Source organism: Corapipo altera, unplaced genomic scaffold (genome assembly GCF_003945725.1).
Source record: "Corapipo altera isolate COAL_440 unplaced genomic scaffold, ASM394572v1 301, whole genome shotgun sequence".
NCBI lineage: Eukaryota > Metazoa > Chordata > Aves > Passeriformes > Pipridae > Corapipo > Corapipo altera.
The window spans coordinates 4,758,182-4,777,628 of record NW_020884926.1 but is presented as its reverse complement, the minus strand read 5'-3'; the positions used below and the strand labels follow the sequence as shown (position 1 = coordinate 4,777,628).

At 41.8% G+C, this 19,447-nt stretch overlaps 1 protein-coding gene across 4 annotated transcripts in view; it reads right to left on the bottom strand.

Moving 5' to 3' along the window:
• PRDM2 (PR/SET domain 2) overlaps positions 1-19,447 on the bottom strand; it is a 62,692-nt gene that overhangs the window by 22,203 nt on the left and 21,042 nt on the right. For 3 of the 4 annotated variants that reach the window (XM_027658061.1, XM_027658063.1, XM_027658062.1), the window contains exon 6: positions 17,739-17,865. In XM_027658061.1, the coding sequence (XP_027513862.1) occupies positions 17,739-17,865 (127 nt within the window). Of the gene's footprint in view, positions 1-1,085; positions 1,105-17,738; positions 17,866-19,447 lie in introns of those variants that run through there. The other variant, XM_027658064.1, reaches the window with a different exon arrangement.

Here is a 19,447-nt window from a genome sequence, read left to right as displayed (position 1 = left end):
AGAGACACTATTTTACACATGGTGCAGCATATGATGGTATCACAGATGAAGTCACTGGACAACTCACCTAATTCCACAGCAGCACTGAATTTCAGCATAACAACAGGTTCCTGTCAAAGTCTTCATACCAAGACCAAATTAATTCTTCCTTTTAACAACATTGGAAATATCTTTCGAGTGTGAGGTAAAGCATGTAGAGGGAACAACAGAAATGCCAAGTGCTAAAGCCTGCACAAGTGTTTCAAAGTGTCATCCATTTATAGAATACACAATTCATAGTATCCCAAATCCGATTATAATCTGGGAAATCACTACAATAGCAGGATCTGCACACAAAAATCGAGTTACTCATGCCACACACTGATGGAAAGAAGATCATTTGCAAGCTCTGCTGCCACACTGCTAAAAAGAGATGCAACCTGCTCTGTGATACAGCTGGAGATGGTTCAAGTTCCTGGCCTTTAAGCATCGATGCATGTGAAAAGAAGATTCACTGAGCACCAAACCTGCCCTTGCTCTGAACAGTGAGCCAAACTGCTTTGTGTGTACAGCATTTCAGATGTGTCACACCAATTGCTGACACACAGCAACCACAGACACCAACCCATTGGTGATGTTTTCCTTTAAGACTTAGTTTGTTCTAGGTAGGAGGTTTCTTCCAAGCACGGCAATGACTGTCCCAGATGCATCATTTCATGGCCCTGAACGTTCAAAAGTAGATGCCCAGGAAGAGAATTTAAGAATAAAGGAATAGTAAAGTGATAGTTCACTGATGTGCTCTCCCAGCTTTCAGTACCTGGAGTTCAGGAATGTCTGAAGATATTTAACACCTGTTGAGACTTTCCCCCACAAGTTCTCAAAGTGCTTTTTAACTCAAGTAAACCTGAAAGATTTGCATCGTTTTCTTCCTGCAGATTTTCCATGAAAACTTCAACCTACTATTCTGGTATCAGTGAGTAGCCCAAGGTCTGTCCCTGAGTTTAGTCACAGTTTCAGAGGAACCAAAAGAAACCTTCAGGAGATGGGAAATGCCCAGAAGACAGAACCTGGTGGAAGCCTGAGCATAAGTACACACGTGCACTTACCATCAGGTTCCTGAAGGGTCCTACATGGCTGCTACGGCCAGCTGGATCCTCCACTTGGTCTAAACAAGAAAGATACAGGAATGAAACACAGGGAAAGTGAAATGGAAACAATGACAAAAGAATAAATGAAGGGCAGAACTTAATATATGTGTATGGGCAGTAGAAGAATTGGGAAAGAAAGATGGAAAGGAAAAGGAGTGAAAGAAACAGATGGAAAGTAGGTTCTTGTCTACAGTGAGGAAGATCAAAAGAGGATTGCACCAACTTGTCTTGCAACTTTAAATAGGGTTCTTTTTTCTCCCCTTTCCTTCACTCGTGTTGTAAGATAGGTCAGCATGAGCATTATCTGCCTCTACACCTTCACAACTCCTGTGTAACACTGGCAGTGGAATGAGCTCTCCTGGGCCTGTTGCAATGTCCAGATGATCACAACTCCCACTAACTTTGGAGAGTTCAGATGACAACAGAGCAACAACATAAGAGAGAAACAATCTTCATTTGCACATATCTCATTTTATTGGTAAAACCAAGACACCTCATAACAACCTACAGTTACCTGTGCTCAGATTTTTCAGTTAAGCAAAGTACTGATGAAACAGTTAAACCACTGAGTTATTTCTGGTGGGTTGGGATGAGCACACTCAGATGCCAGGAGGGAAGATGTTAAACACAGTCTTTCCATATACTTGGAGCTGAACTCTATAATTAAACATTGCCCAATTGCACAAGATGCTATTATCTTTAATAACCTTTAAGTGCAGCACCAAACATGTTCCCAGTTAAGATCATGAAGTAAGAAGGACACTCACATCTGAGCTCAAACACTGCTTCCACAGCTTACAAGGAATACAGGAGGGGGACATTTGCCTCCCCATAAACCTTGGGTTAATGAGGGAAAAGAATAATTGATATGAGTTGAAATTACTGGTGTTTCTTTGAGATCTGTAGCCAACAAATAACTGCAGCCCAGTCCCTGCCTACACCCTACCTGTGCTGTGCCACAGGTACCTGCCCAAATCTCACATTTCCTGGAAAATGGGAGAAGCTCCCTCAGAGACCCTCTGAAAAGTGTTCTTAGAGCACAGATGAGGGGGCACTTTGAGAGGATATGGCTGAAGGGGAGAGAGAAACTGCCACGTTATACTCTGACAACACCCCACAGCTTCATGATGAGATTTACAGTGTAATAATATAAATTCACTACTTAAATCCCTTTGGAACTGGTTCAGATTAAAGTTTGCATCAATCCCATGCAGTAGCTGCTACTATTCTACAAATCAACTATTACTTTTTTTCCCCTCATATTAAAAAAAAAAAAAAAAGGGCAGTATTTAGGCACTAAAGAGAATGAAATAAAGATTAAGTGTATAATCAAGCTAAAAAAAAAAAAATCCCTTCAGAAAATTCAGCAGAAAACAACTGCATGATCATTTCCATACTCTTCTGATTAATGAATTCGAACACACTGATGCAACTTGAATTTTAATTTGAGAGACAGCTTGCTGTGCCCCAGAATTCATCTGTTCCTGTAGCCAGAATCCTGGTAGGTGTCATGTTTTTTGAAACAGATTCCTTAAGCCTTCAGGCACTGGTAAAAATCTGACTTAGTTGTTTGTTCTGCAGACAGGCTTTGACACATGAATGCCTTTCTCACACAGAAAGCTATACCTAAAATAACAGCATAAATTGCTCCAGAAAATTAAATCAAAGTTGTGTTGGCTGGAGGAGCATGAAAAAAATGCAGAAACATGCTGCAGTGACTTCTTAGAATCTTGTCCAACTGTGAATGGCACAGCATGTAGATGTTAAAGACCTTACATACTTAATAAATGGAATTCAGTTAACTAAGCATCAAAAAATGGTATTTCAATCAAAATATTTATTATTAATGTGAATATTTATTATTAATGTGAATACTAAGGCCATTTTTTCAAATATTTTCCTCTGTTTGCATTTAAGTATCTTCATGGCTTTTTGGTTGATTTTTTTTAAGTTCTTTCATTGTTTACAAAACCTTTCACTATTCTCAAGCAGCACCTGCTCCCAGAGCAAAGCCAAATCTAAACCACCTGGCTAAATAAAGGGCAACACACCTGTGTGGGAAGGGCTGCCCAGAGCCCCTGAGAACAGCCAAGAACTCTCAATATTTAGGCAGAGCTGGCAGGCACGAGGTGCCTGACATGTATATGTAAATATATGTATTTGAGGATTATTGGTATAATCATGGGGATTACAGAAATTTGCTGAAAACGTGACCTCGAACCCACAAGGTTATACAAATATTTTATTTAAAGATCTAAGCCAACAGCCACATTTTGAAGGATGTAGCACAGGTTTATTGCGTGGTCCTCGTTATTTTGGCAGAGGGGCTGCCCTCTAAGCACAACTCCAGTGACTGCCCCAAAAAATATGTGACAGCACCCACCAGCTCAGGGACTGTGGTAATTGTAATCTAGGAGAGGTGAGGTTCTTCCAATGTATTCTTCAAAATGTCACACTACAAATTACTGGAAAAAGAGGAATAACTGTGAAGGAAAATTAAAAACAGTAGGGATAAGTCACAAAGATATTAAGCAATAAAAAGATGACAATCTTGAAAGAAAAAGGCCCAACAATTCTGCTTTACTTAAACAAGCATTACTTAAATGTTATACCATCAGCTTCCAATATTTCTTCCATAATATTACTGTTAATACAACAATATATCAAAGTTCCTTTTAAGTACTTGCATTAAGTGCTGCTTTGAAACCTGATTCAAGTGAGCTCAGCTGAGGAGCTCTGAAGCACCTCTGAACAGACACACTGTTATTACCAGGGGAGGGAATGGCTTTGGAACTCTAAAGCTTCCAACTTAAAATGAAAGAAAACGTGAAACCACTGCCTACCAAGTGCTTTGAGGGGAAAAAGCTCTTGTATTGCTCCAGAACCCAACTGGATGCTTCCCAAGACCCCACAGCTCAGAAATTCCAGTGCTGCCACAGAACCTTTGGTGATAATTCAGCTTTTTTAACACAAGCCAGAAAAAGCTTTTATTTTTATTTGTTAGTGTAAGATATGCTGTACTAGGAGCATTTCCCAGTTTGACTACAGATCATCCCACTTTCTGGTGACCACATACCCATAAAACCCTTTCTAACACCCTCCTACAAACTCTTCCCAAGGTAGGAAGGTTTCCATCTCTCTGATCCGAAAGCACAATCCAAGTATTACAACATAAAAAGATTTCTCCATTTTCAGGACTGTATCTTTCTAAAACTGAACATTATGGAAAAAAATACATAAAAAGGAGGTGAAATCAGCACATTTTTATTCATATTCCAGCAATTCTAAGGGCAAAATTCAAGCCATAGATCAATTCTTGAAACAAACATCTCATTAAAGGGGATGTCAATTAAACCTGAAAGGCTCCACACCCAGGATCATTAGCAGGCCTATTTTAACAATGCTGTCAAGTAAGTAAGAAAACCTGCAGGAAAAGGCAAAATGTAAATGCCTTTTTTATGCTGTTTTCCCCAATCTATCATTATTGTAAGTAATTGGGGGGGGCATTTTTTTCGTGCAATGCCATTATGAAGTTATCAGATACAACTGGTTTGTGTGCAGGACTTCAGGTGTTGTTGAGCAGATGAAACACTAAAGTTGACATGAGCTGTTTGATAGTGAACAAAGATCATCCCAACAGAATTTTAACCTCCAGCTCCTGAAAACCAAGAGGATAATTTAGAGCTACAGAAGATGTTAGTTCTGCACAGTCATTCTGCCCAATCCTAATGTGTCAAATGATTTTAAAGGTGTAGAGGCACAACACACAGAGCTGTATGTTACAGATAAAATGGGAAAATCTTGTGAATTATCTATAGAATAAGAGCAAAGGCAGTGAGCAAAGGTTCTTCTGGCATTTTTTCCAGCATCTCCTCTTCCTTAAAAAGACACTTTCAAGCTTACACAGTAGGAGGAGAAAGAGGAAACCAAACTTCACAGCAGTTCTATTAATACCAAAGTGCCTGTTTTATAAGCCTATTGCTACCCATTAACCACCAGTGCACTCACAGACAGCAGCATCTGAATCACTGCATTTGCCAAGCAGACTGAACAAGGTGCAATAAAGGCTCTCCCTGGGAAGGTATTCCAGGACACCTGGAGACAGAGGCACATCCACCTAAGTGGTGTGTGTATTAAAGTGTGTGTACCGAGCACTAAATCCCCACTTTGCAGAGAAGAAACAGAGCAATGCACTGACAGAGACTGTTAAGGTGACATTTGCATAACAGATGAACTTGTTGCCATGGAAAGCCTAAGAAAATTCGGAGTTGGGCTATTTAAAAAACTGATTTCTGCAAATGTTTGGCAAAGTCTCCACTTTAATGATAGCACTGAAGATCAGGTCACTGTATGCCACCACAAACTTCTGAAATTATCTAACAGTACAAGAAATGGTAGGATGGCACCATAGGTGTGCCATGCCAACGGGAAGAAATGATGCAGGAAGCAAAAGGGAATATGTTGCCAATATATGGAGTTCTTCATGAGCCCGGGCAAGCTGCAGCTTTCCACAAAATTCAGATGAACAGATGAAAAAAAATTTAGGTTGAAAAATTCTACGAGTGGGAAGCCTGTGCTCAATGTGTGGCATTCCACCAATCCCTACCAATTGAGATATGAGCTGTCTCCAGTCTTCTTCATCCAATTTATGTCTTGTAAATTAAATTATCTGCCATAACTCTCTAGCAGAAGAGAGACAAAAGCATTTATATTACCTGTCTGCAACAGGATGTCATTCAAATCCCCAGCACGTTATGACTCCTGCCTAAGGTGAGTGTGGATCCCAGGAAGTTGTAAGTTTACAGACTACAAGACTTACTCATCCATAATGACTTAAGTAGTACAGAATGTCACCCAACAGTTACAAAGCATGGCAAACAAGGGCTTAATTCCATGCAATTTTAACCCACACATGAGCTGTGATGAAACCATTAAGTGTAAACAATTAAATGTAGAGCTTTTAACTTGGCAAGATTAAAAAATGTTATTTCTGCCCTTACACCAGTATTTCTAGAACTGTAGAAAGGGGACCAGACTTGCTCCAGACTTTCTCAGTCACTTCAGCTCCTTGTGTATTCCTGCTTCCCACCCTCCCCAAAAACACAGCCTCCCCCAGCCACTACAGATTCCTTACTCAAGCTGCCACATGGACACAGCCAGCCCAGCACAGAAAAATATGATGAACATTCTTCTCTGCACTCCTATCCCATCAGCTTTTGTTTTGCTAAGTATTAAAACAAAAGCAGCAGCAAGAGAAATGTCAGCTGGCAGAGACATTTTCCAGAAATAACTGCTGCTCTCTATATTTAGCCAGTTTTCATGTACAATTCAGTTAAAAATAGAGCACCCAAATTGTGTATTTAAATACAAAGGATTAGTCTAAATTTAAATCTCCTCTTGAACCAACAGGAGATTTTATCTAACTCCAGAAAGTGTTGCTTCTACATTCTCTAGAGCTCTCCCCAAAAAGTTTGTCTGATCCTGAAGTGAAGCTACACACAGAAAATTGAAGTGACAGGTACTCTGACATTATTTACAGAATAATGCAAATGAAAGACTACTTTCATGACTACTTGGACCACAAAGTTTAAAATGATCACTATAGATCTGTTTGCATTCATCTGTAATAAATAACCCAAATATTTGTCCTGGCCCTATTTGGATCGTTGAATGTTTGAAGGGTTAGATCAAAAATACCTGGTTTTTGGTTAAGTGTTTTAAAATATTTAAAATACTATATTTAAAAATTGAATTTAAATATTTAAAATATTTAAAAATACCTGGGTTTAGTTAAAATTAACTCCTTAGGCCTTTACCTGCCATTTTGTTCTGCTGTTTGACAGGTATGTACCAGTTCAGCACTGGTCACACAACTCAGTGACATTTTTTAATAAGAATTAAAAAAAGGGACTTTTGAGCCCCTGTGCAGACCCAAAAGCTCTTCACACACAGCTGATCAAGGGGGTCTCTTGCTCTCCAGAGCAATTTTGCCTCCCCTGTCAAACAGAACTCAGAGGGTCAGTGAAAAGCTGCCACTGCCTGGAAAACCAAACGTGAACAGTTTGTGCAGACACGGGCTGGGGCTCTGCTGGGAGAACACAGCTGTGCAAGGGCTACAATTCCCAGGAAACAGCACTGCCTTTGTGTCAGCTGGAGCCCTGGGATTACTGCAACAGGAGTCCCCAAGGCTGAGGAAAGGAGAGCAAAGCCTCTCACGGACACAGGGTCCCGGGATAAAACTGAACTCCTCCTACAAAATCACACTCAAACACCTCATTTACATTCCCTCAGATTTGCCCTCTGTTATTCATTTTTACCCAAATTAATCCTTCTGTTTACTGTATCTACAAAATGTCATTTGTCACAAATTTTGCTCCAACAAAACAAAGTATTCCCAGTAAAATCATCCACTTCTCTTTGGCAATGGATTTCATCCCCCTCCTCGACAACCATTTCCAGATTTATTCCCTTTAACCTCCTCATTATTTTTCTTCAGTACAGCCAACTACCTACTAAGTAAGTACATAGTGTTTTTCCATCAGTCCCCATTAAAAATATTACAGCATCTTCTCAACTGGGTCTCCAACCTAACAAGAGACATTCATTGTTAATAAGCAGCTCCTGTCACAACATATTTGCAGCACGAAAACTTTGTTTCTCTGTATCTGTTGAATTTGGGACGACTCATCCTTCAGCTTCAGAGTGACAATCCAAGGTCACATGGCAGAATATCACTGCAGGTCCTTTCTAATTCAGAAGAGTAGATAAAGGAGGAGGATAAATATTAGGCAAACTCATGATTTTAATGTACAGCCCAGTCACCAAATCACTTTTATCTGCTGAGAAATTGTGCAAGATTTGCTTCGCTTCCTCAGTGAAACAAAGTGCTTCATTCATTTCAGCTGCAGCCCATTGATACTTTCTCAGAGAAACGCTTGTCAGCCCTCTCTGATAACACAAGATACACTGAATTATATTTCCAAAGGAACTGTAATCCCCCAGTTGCCCAATGAGTGCATTTCTCAGAATGCAGCAGAGGACTGTGCTGCAGGACAACAGCAACAGTTGGTGCTCATGTGAACAGAACCAACAAGAGAAGTTCTAAATTTACAGTATGGCCCAAACCAGACAGGGGCAAACTGCATCTGCTTCATCTGTGACACCAACAAAGGTCAACAGGCTCACAAAGGCACGACAGGGAATGGCAACTTCATCCATTTTTCAGAGTGAAAATAAATCCCAGTCAGAGCACAAATATATTTATTTGTCTTCTGCTCAATTAACTGCTGCAGTCAAGATTAACCTGTTTAGATCAAATTAGACTTTAAAGCTGTACAAGTTCTTTGCACGTGCCTGTTAAGAGCATAAGAAAATGTCACTGTAAAGGATCTTGGACATTTTAATTTGCAGGTAAGGAACCATAAAAAACCCCAGCTCTGGTGTAGGAGTGGAGGGACCAGAGGGTGACACGTAACAGGTCAGGATTTGGTAGCTGTGGCCAAGTTTCAGCACAAAGTCCACTTTGCTTTTGCAATCCCTGACAAGGGTCCATAAGATTGGAAAAGTTGGACTCTCTGCTCTTTACCTGCAACGTCAAAGGCAACACTTTGCAGCCAAGCCAATTTTTCACTCAACTCACTGAAACTTGGCATGACCCATTCCTTGGGAAAAGCCCAAGACGAGTCTAAGGCTTGGCTGAGGGTCTGACTCTGTGGGAAACAGGGGTGTTTTGACACTCTGATCCCAACCCACTGCTGGAGACAGGTCAGCTCTCCCTCCACTGAGCTATTCACACCACAGCTGACCATCTACACACTCAGTTTGCAGTTTAGTGGCAGCAAGGTGTGGAAGTTTGCATTGGACTTGGCCCTGAGTGCTGGTGATGCATGAGAAAATTCACCCAAACCTCTCTGAATCCAGTCACTTCCACAAGCACCAGGCCTTTCCCACTGTTTCTGAGGGGCTGCCAAATCAAACGAGATCCATATCTGACAGACTGCACTGAGGCAGCTGGCTCTCAACACAGCTCAGAATAATGGGGAGCTGACTCCTCATTTCCATGGCATTTTGCAGCAATAATAATCAAGATGATGGATTTCCAGCTATTATAATACTCTCACTAGAGTAACTTTATGTCAATCAGCACGTTAATAACAGTGCCTCTCTGAAGTTCTACAGCATTAATCACAGTCAATCAAATGCTCTTGCAGAATTCTGATAACAAAGTGTGACAACAAAATTAACTCTTAGCAGCAACTCTGGTGAGCTCTTAAGTGCTTCTGAAAGTTTCATCCTAAATAACTCTCAGGCACCGGTGATCCAAATAAATATTGTGATTTCTTAGTCCAGGGGGAAAGCGTATAAAAGGTAAGTAAATCCTTCCTAGTGAATGGTCAGACATTATCTAATTTCTTAGCTACAAATGTTGCAATATCCCTGAGTCTTGTTTCAATAACTGATAAACCCAAGCAGAAACTTAGTCTGCTGTAACATTTTCTGGAGGAACTTGACACAGCAAGTGTAGGCCGGTGAGAATTCTTCAGAACAAAGTCATTCCTGTCAATCTGTGCAAGGCTCTTGGCAGGAATGACAGAATAAATTGGAAGGTTTGACAGACTGAAAAAGATACACACACCCTGGTCTGACAACTGGTTTTCTTTTTTGTTCATTTGAAAAATGTACTAAATAGTTAATAAGTGAAATATAAAATTTCTTTGGTATTTTGCACTGCAGTGACATGAGAACCTTCAGAGACTTGACAAACACAAATTACCTGACAAAGGAGATCTCAATTAAAGAAAAGAGCTCCCAGCCAAGAAACTCCAATGGAGTTTGCATCTCTTCCATGAATAAACCAGCTATTAAACCTTTGTGTGCACACACAAGTTAGATGGGTTTGTTCACCACTGTATAATAAAGGACATGGGGCATCTGCAGAGAAGCCCTCAGTGTGAAACATTCCCTGTAAACAATTCAAGTAAAAGAAACAGTCAGTGCAAAATATGGCAAACTGGAATAAAAAAAGCACTAAAAAAAGTTTAGCACTGTTAATGATACAATATTACTCATATTAATTCTGTTCAAATTGTTTTGAAAAGATGAAGTGTAACAAAGAAAACATCTAGGGAAAGGCAGTAAAAAAATGATTAAGAGGTACAGAAGATTCTCATTACAAGAACTTGGAGCCTTCCCTAAATTAAGAGATGGTTCCAGCAGGAGGCAAATAAAATAAGAATACACTGAGAGCCAGTAACTGACTGTACCTTGTATCCACCATAAAACCCAGTCTCCAATTAGAAAACAAACACTGAAGTGGGAGATTGCACAGGAGGGTCAGGAAACCACAGGAAGAGCAACAGTGTCTGGTAAAACCTTGACTTAACGTGAGGTAATGCAAAGGAATTAAAAAAGGATTATTCATGGGAATGAAAGTCACCCAGATTTAAGTGAGATGTGAGGCAGTCAGTAGCTCATAGAGTTTGTTCTCTTGTATTCTACAAGTAACAGTTCTAAATCACAAAACACTTCAAGGAATAAAAAAAATAAAAGCACTTTTTCTCTTTGGAAAGCAGTGTCTATTCTCCTACTCTGCAGGAATTCATCCCCTTTCTATTTTGGAACAAATCCTCCAAATCTGTCTCAAAGCTCTTCCCTAAAACAGCCATCACCAAATTTTCTCTACATCTTCTACACAGCAGTGTTTAAACAACTGTGTGATTGCTTAGAAGAGAACAGTCTAAGAAAGTTCTGGAAAATCCTAATACAATAAAATAGTTCTATAAGGAAACTATTATTTCAAGAGAAACTTAGTAACACTGAACTTATTTTCAGGAAAATTAAAACAGCATTTTCCTAAGAAAGAAGAATAATTTCCAAACACACTGGATCAACTAAAAAAAAAAAAATAAGCAGTGGAATATCAAGCTGCTTTTCTTCCAGGTCACTCCTTGTTTCACAGCTAACCCTGATCAACAGGAAAAAATTGATTAATACTAGAAAGCTGCCTGGTGCCTTATTTCACTCTGCACTGTGGGTTATGTAACCAAAGACAGCATTAGCAAATTTGCTGGGAAATGCCACAACTGTGGCCTAGATGTACTTTATTTTTTTAACTCGAGAAAAGCAGTCTAAAGAACTGGGGCTAAAAAAGCAAAAGTACGAAGAAAAACAGGGAAGGCTTTAGAACTGCAATTATCAAATAACCCAAGAATTTTCTTCTGTTGGATAACTACAGACATCTGCTCCAAGAACTAAGCAGCTGAAACACCCCAACTTGTTACCATCACCAAGGGCAGACTTATTTTAAGTTAAAGACACAAACCCCCCAGAGATGAAGTAACAGAGTGTGCAAAGTGCTTGTAGTCTTTGTTTTAATAATGAGCTGAGAACAGCCCTGAGCCCTCACACCGCAGCCCTGAGCACTAAATCCAACTCAATCCTTCTCCTAAGGGCTTCTGCTTTCCTGCTGCCATCACCAGGCAGCGACTTACAGCCAAACTGGGGGGCCCAGAGCACAAACGTGGGGCTGCCTGACCCCAGTGCCAGTGACATCCCCCCCCCGGGGACAGCCAGGACGTGTGGGAACTCCAACACCCTGCTCCAACTGAGGCTTCTGCACAGGAACCAAACCCCACAGCCCTCCCAGGCCTTGGAATTCCATCCCAGCACCAAACAGGCTCCCAACGTTCCCAGAAATCCCATACAAAGCAAAACTACTGATGTTCTTTAATAACTCAAGAAATGTCTGAATGTGCCAAGGCCTCCTGTTTCCAAACATTTATACTTAGAAAGACAGAGTTTAAGGGGTCAAGACATGCAATTTAGTGCTGAATTTTTAAGTTTTCTTTTAAATATAGATTATTTGATGCTTTATTGCAGAAATGGAGGTTTGTCTTCTCCCATTTTTAAACCCACAGGCAGGAGCAAGGCTGGAATGAATCACAGCAACTTCCCTGTGCTGCTCTGAAATCTCAGAGCAGCTGTCCTGGAACTGGGGGCACTGCTGGAGAAGGGAAGATGGGAATGTAAAGTAATACCAGTCTCCTATATGAGGGATAAGAGAAAACTTTCACTGCTTAGCAGATTTCAAACATATTAGATACTCTCCAGATAGAATCTGCCCTTGACATCCCAAATGCAGCTTCTGAATGAGGGTTGTATAAACCTTCTTGTAAATCAATGTGATTTGGGGAAATCAAAGTAAATTCCAATTTTAAGACTTTGTTCCAGATGATCTTGTTTGAACTCCTCCTTCCTTGCTTGTCTTTCCCCAATCACTGGTTAGAAAATAAAAGTTTTTCATTAAATTTACTGGAAATAGAGCTTAGATAAGAATACAGTTTCATGCTACCCTTGCTACAAATGTACAACTTACACATCCTTCTATAAGTTACATTCCAATTCATACACAATCATTTCTCTCACAAGCTCTTTTCTGTTTAGAAACAAACTTTTAAACTTATTCCAAGCACACAAGCCTAATAAATTCTTGTACCTTAAAAAAACAGACAGTCAGGGCATCATTTGGCCATGATTTCCATCTGTGATGACATCCAGATGGCAACCCAAGGCCCACCTTTTGTAAACAGGATGCATATTTATGGGACTCTCAAGCACAGCTAATTATTTGGAACTACAGGAGAATGCCTAAGAAAGTATTAACAAAAAAACCTGCACTATTTCTGCTATCCCAGAATTGAACCTGCTGATTTCATCCTTACATTCCCCTTCCTCCAGCAGCAATCTGACACTGTTTCAGCAATAATTACACTCAGAGACAGAAGAAAAACCAATGTGACTTTTAGGATGGCAGCTTTTATTTAGAACCTGGGAAGCAGAAGCCTGAAGTTGCCCTTTGCATTCACACTGATATAAACCAAGGCACAAAAAATTCCTTATAACAGATAATAATTGATTCATAATTCAATCTCACACTGTCTCTGGGCCAGTACTGGTCACTAAGTTTCCCTACAATCCATGTTCTCCCTCAAACCTTTAAGAACTATGGGGACACCAAAACTGTGACAGCAGCAGAACCATTTAAGGTAACAAAGTCTTACAAGATTTATTAGTGATGGTTTGAGACTTCAAAATTGAACTATAATAAATAATCCCCACAGCACAGGTGACCCTGATGCAGGTGCTTTGCCTGCACCACAATGGAGAAGTGTTTTAAGAGTTGACACAACTGTGCTTCAGAGGTCACTTGGTTTCGTGACAACCCACTCCAGTTGCACTGTGCAGCACATGCTTCTGGAAAAATGCAATTACAGACTATTTTTCCCCCCCTCTCGACAGGCTGAGCAGCACAGGCAGCCCTCAGTGCAGACCCAGCACAGCCTGTGCTTTGCTGCCTGGCAGGGTGAGCAGTGGAACACAGTGAACAGCACAGTGAGGCACCAGCACGGGGAGGAATAAACACAGCACGAGGAAAGCACTGCTCTCCTCTCCCCCCAAAAAAGGCTTTTTTAGAGGTATTATTCACAAGCATACAGCAGGGCAAGCTTTTATCCTGGGTAACATCAGTATCTTTATTCTTCCAAACCAGACTTTTGATCTGCCACATAATCCAGGACAGAAATGAGGTTTTAGCCTTGTCTGATCACACTCAGGAGCCCAGGCAGCACCTTGCAGCAGGTTATATCCTGATAAAACCACAGGATATCTTTATGTATCACTATCTTTTAGTTTGGGGTTTTTTTATGACCATCCTTTCTTTATAAAAAAAAATACTTCAGTCAGTGTAAAGTTCCTTTTTTAAGAAAGACTGAGTCTGAAGCCAGAGACACCAAGTCTTCCTTCTAGAAGGAAACATTAATCTTTGATATTACTGCTCACTGCTACAAATTATTACTGTCATATGCAGAGGAAGAAATGCCCTGATGAGAAAAAAATATCTACAAAAAAATATCTACACTACTCCTCTAAAGGACACATGAATTCAACTGTAAAGTAAAAACCAAGCTGTTCTTTTTTTTCCTTGGAAGGAGAATTAATGAAAGACCCTGTGTTAATGCATTTGATTGAACAAAATTCCCTACAAGCTTGGCAGGCAGAATAAAGCACATTAACTACAACCTGGGAAAAGCAGATGAGAAATGCTTAACTAGAAAATGCAATTTCAGAAAATGCCAAAGCAACAAAATAAAAAAAATCAGGTAATTTTTCAGCTGGTCGTTGGTCATGCACCAGCAGCTGGGAGCTCTTTACCATTACTTATCATGGCAAAAGTAACAGCTTGGCTCTGATAAAAATCTGTGATGTTCCCCAAGTTCTTTAAGTTGTTTTCCTTTTTTCTGCCCTCTTCAACAGCTATTTATCCTACTGAATTTCTTTCTAAATCTCAAATGCACTCACCACCTTGGGAGCAACATGCAATGTTTCAATATGTACAAATATATTTGGAAGAGCTGCCTCTTCCCTCTGGGATCCTGAGCTGCTGTGCCTGGGAGAAGGAAGATGGAAAGGATTTATTCCAGCTCAGAAAACCTATGGCTGAGCCAGGCAGGAGTCATCCAACACCTGGGGGATGTGAAGGAGTCTGAATGCAGACCCCAAAAGCAAAACTGTGCAAGGGAGAGGTGGCACCTGGAGGGAATGCCCAGTGCCACCCTAAATACCCCCTGAAGGAGATTCTGGACCTTGTGTCAGGGATCACTCCTAAACAGGTCACCCCAAGGGCAAGGAGAACAGCTCAGGTTGGGCTTTGGGTCTGCCCCAGACCTGGTCAGCTGCTGGTTCTTAAATGCCACCTCCACTTCCCAAATTTAGTCCAGCCTACCTCTTATGGGATCTCAGTCTCACCTACAGCACAGGGGGGTTATTCAGAAATAAACAACGTGGGCAGTTTTACAGCAATCAAAGCCTTGAGCAATTGGGTAAAACCAGCCCATTTTTAATACCTGTGAAATGGTCACCTTTTCTGAGCAGGGCTCATTAAATCAATGGTAGGAACAAGGTTATTTGCTTATTGGTAAATATCTCACTTGTCCAAGGACAAGGCCCAAGATGCATTAAAAATTCAAAAGGCCATTTGTTTTACTGAATACAGAAAAATTATGAGCTTTATTGAGTACCTCCATGTTCTGAACTACTAAATTATAATACATCTCTCAAATAATGTCTTGCTAGTCATTCCTAAGGTATTAAACTGTCACTTTACCCCTCTGGAAAACATGTTCCTAAAGGACACACTTGTTCACAGAACTTGGCAGTTCTTACTTCTGTTTTCTCCTCAGTGTGTAAGACAACAATGTGCAACACAGGCCAAAATAAAGTTTACTATGAAAGAATTTATTCATCTGTTTAGGTCACCAATAAATTAAAATTCCACAACTCTCTGAAGGAGCTTCTCTTTAGAAAGCTTCTTAAATTGCTATTCAATCTCAAATATTACCTTGTACTGACTCCTAATTTTCTACACACACCAAGTTAACTCACAATATCCTTCTCCTGCCACCACCCTTGTATCATATAATTACAATTATTTATTTTCAAATTAATTACTTTTTAATCCTGCTCCTTCATTTAATCCTTTATTTTCCAAAAAACCCTCAAGCTTGGGGTTAAGAAACTTCCATATCCAAGGATACAGCTGAAGCTACAAAACCAGGGATATCAGCAGAAACCATTCTGGAATCCTCACTGCATCTACTGCTATCAATCTGCAGAGGAAAAATATACTTCCTACAAGAAAATTGCTGTGAATTGCAAATATTAGCAGATGTGACTACAAACACTAAAACAGCTGAGAATAAATGTAGAGAAAAGAATTCCAATAAAACCTGTGAAAAACAGAATTATACAATTTCAGTTGTTTTATCATTTTACAACTGAAACTTGAATCATAACAACTCAAATCAACTAAATGCTAAGAATTTGGTCTTTCTCCTTCATGATACAAGAGTAAAATTCCATAAATAAACTGCTCTTGGTTATTTTCAAATGCTTCATCAATACTGTGCTTGGAGTTGTTTTTTGCTGGGTTGCTTTTTAATAATTGTGAGCCTTGGTACAGAGCTTGTGTTCATAAAACAGGGGAAAGATTTATTGTTCCTAATTATGAAATCTGCAAAGCCCAAAACAGTAAAACTTGAAACCCACAAACCAGCACAAAATCAAAACCCAGGAACCAAGTTAGTTTACTGATATTTTTACCTATAACTTCACAAATGCAAATCAAACTTCTGTGCCATGAAAAATTACCTTGGAAATTATTCTGTCTGGCTTTTCTGATTTATCATATAATCAAATTCTTGCAGGTTGTTTTTCTAGCCTTTCAGGTAAATCACAGGCACACAAACTCCATGTGCTAAGATAAAGCAGATTTAGGAAAAACCATAATACAGCCTGTAATTTACTGAGCCTTGCTCATTATATGTGCTGAATATGCTTTTCATTACAGGCAGGTAAATAAAAAATCAGTGCTTGAATTTCAGCTTGTATTTGCTTAACCCACAAATTACTGTTCAAAAAAACTAATTGTGTTGCACCACAGCCCCCTCTTCAATCTCTAAAATAAAAAAACTTACATAATAACTGTTCTCCTCGATATTTGAGCTTGTTCCCAATGTTGAGTTCCACAACCTGTAAGATCAGGCCCTAAATAATAAGTTAAATACTACAGTGGTGCCACTTAAAATGTTACCTTTCTTTTGGTTCATTTGTAACATTCAGAGAATTCCAAAATGCACATATTTCCCTGCAAGAGGAATCGGCATCCTTGTGCTACAGCTGTGAATGTTTCCTTTCTTTATTTACTCCCTGTAACCAAAGGCTTTATTGCGATTTTGGCCTAAAACGTTGGTGAAAATGTCAGTTATATAAGGCCACGCGTGGAGGCCACACGCACTCCGAAAAATATTGCTGCTTGAATTAGTCATGGAAAAAATCGTGGATGTCTGCTCTGACATATGTATTTACATGGAATAACGTGTTTATAGCCCCCCCCCACAAAACGCCTCCCCCACCCTCCCTCCTCGGCCGCAGCCAGGCAGGAGCAGCCATTCGAGATTCCACAGCCACCAGATCAGCCTAAAAACAACAAGGAATTAAAAACCGCAGGGAGCAACAATGCCGGCGGTTTTCATTTGGCTCCACTGACGCGGCCCTGGGCCCAGGTCCCCTCTTCCCAAGGAGGGACCGCGGCGGCCCTGGACTCATCCTCCCCCTTCCAAAGCGGGATCGCGGCTCCCCGGGCTCAGCCTCCTTCTTCTCAAGGAGGGACCGCGGCGGGCCCAGGAGGAGCCTCCCCCTTCCCAAGGAGGGATCGTGTGGACCTCGGGCTCAGTTCCCCTTTCCCAAGAAGGAATCACGGCGGCCTCGGGCTGTTCCCTCTCCCCGAGGAGGGATCGCGGCTCCCCGGGCTCAGTCCCCGCCCCACGCGGGATCGCTGCCCCTGCCCCGTCCCCGCGTGTCCCGCGGCCATTCCCCTTCCCCGCGCCGCCTCTCCCAACTTTTCCAGCCGCCACAACTTCCACGTTCCTCCCGCGGCGCCGCCGGCCGGGCCGGGCCGGGCCCTCCCCTCCCGTCGCGCTCCCCGGGGAAGGTCACGGCGGTGCGGGCGCGGCGCGGGCCCCGCGGGGGCGGCGGCGCGGCGGGCGCGGTCCGTACCTCTGCGGGCCTTCGGGGAGTGCCGGCGGCTGCGGGCGCTCGCTCGCTCCTCCTCGATCGCGGCCGCTATGGCCGGGTCGTCCTCGCCATTGTACCACACCAACAGCTCCTCGCCCGCCGCGATTGGCTGCGGGGACACAACACACGGAGCGGGGCCAGTGAGCGAGCGCGTTGTTGGCGGGGCGGGGAGCGGGGCCGGGGAGCGGGGAGGAGGCGGCGGGGCGGGAGCGGGAGCGGCCCCGGCGCGGCCCCCGCGGCGCCGCCGCCGCCGAGCGCCCCCTGCCGGCCCGGAGGGTGCGCGGCTGAGGGGACCCCGAACCCGCCCCCCGCGAGTGATTAAGGGATCGATTACAGACACCCAGAACCCCGCCCCCGGGCATTAATTAATGAATTAATCAATTATAGACACCCCGAACCCCGCCCCCGGGCATTAATTAATTAATTATAGACACCCCGAACCCCACCCCCGGGCATTAATTAATTAATCAATTACAGACACCCCGAACCCCGCCCCCGGGAATTAACTAATGAATTAATCAATTATAGACACCCAGAACCCCACCCCCGGGCATTAATTAATTAATTAATCAATTATAGACACCCCGAGCCCCGCCCCCGGGCATTAATTAATTAATTAATCAATTATAGACACCCCGAGCCCTGCCCCCGGGCATTAATTAATTAATTAATCAATTATAGACACCCCAAACCCCGCCCCCGGGAATTAATTAATTAATTAATCAATTAAAGACACCCCGAACCCCACCCCCGGGCATTAATTAATTAATTAATCAATTATAGACACCCAGAACCCCACCCCCGGGCATTAATTAATTAATTAATCAATTATAGACACCCTGAGCCCCGCCTCCGGGCATTAATTACTGAATTAATCAATTATAGACACCCCGAGCCCCGCCCCCGGGCATTAATTAATTAATTAATCAATTTTAGACACCCCGAACCCCACCCCCGGGAATTAATTAATGAATTATAGACACCCAGAACCCCACCCCCGGGAATTAACTAATGAATTAATCAATTTTAGACACCCCAAACCCCGCCCCCGGGAATTAATTAATTAATCAATTACAGACACCCCAAGCCCCGCCCCCGGGCATTAATTAATGAATTAATCAATTATAGACACCCCCAAACCCCACCCCCGGGAATTAATTAATGAATTAATCAATTTTAGACACCCCAAACCCCACCCCTGGGCATTAATTAATTAATTAATGAATTACAGACACCCCCAAAACCCGCCCCCGGGAATTAATTAATGAATTAATCAATTATAGACACCCAGAACCCTGCCCCCGGGTATTAATTAATTAATCAATTATAGACACCCCAAGCCCCACCCCCCGGGAATTAATTAATTAGTCAATTATAGGCACCCCAAACCCCACCCCCTGGGAAATAATTAATTAATCAATTATAGGCACCCCAAACCCCGCCCCCGGGAATTAATTAATGAATTAATCCATTTTAGACACCCCAAACCCCGCCCCTGGGCATTAATTAATGAATTATTCAATTATAGACACCCCAAACCCCATCCCCGGGAATTAATTAATTAACCAATTACATGCAACAACCCAAACCCCGTCCCCCAGGAATTAATTAATGGATCAATCACAGACAACAACCCAAACCCTGCCCCTGTAATTAATTAATAATCAATCACAGAACACCCCAAACCCCAC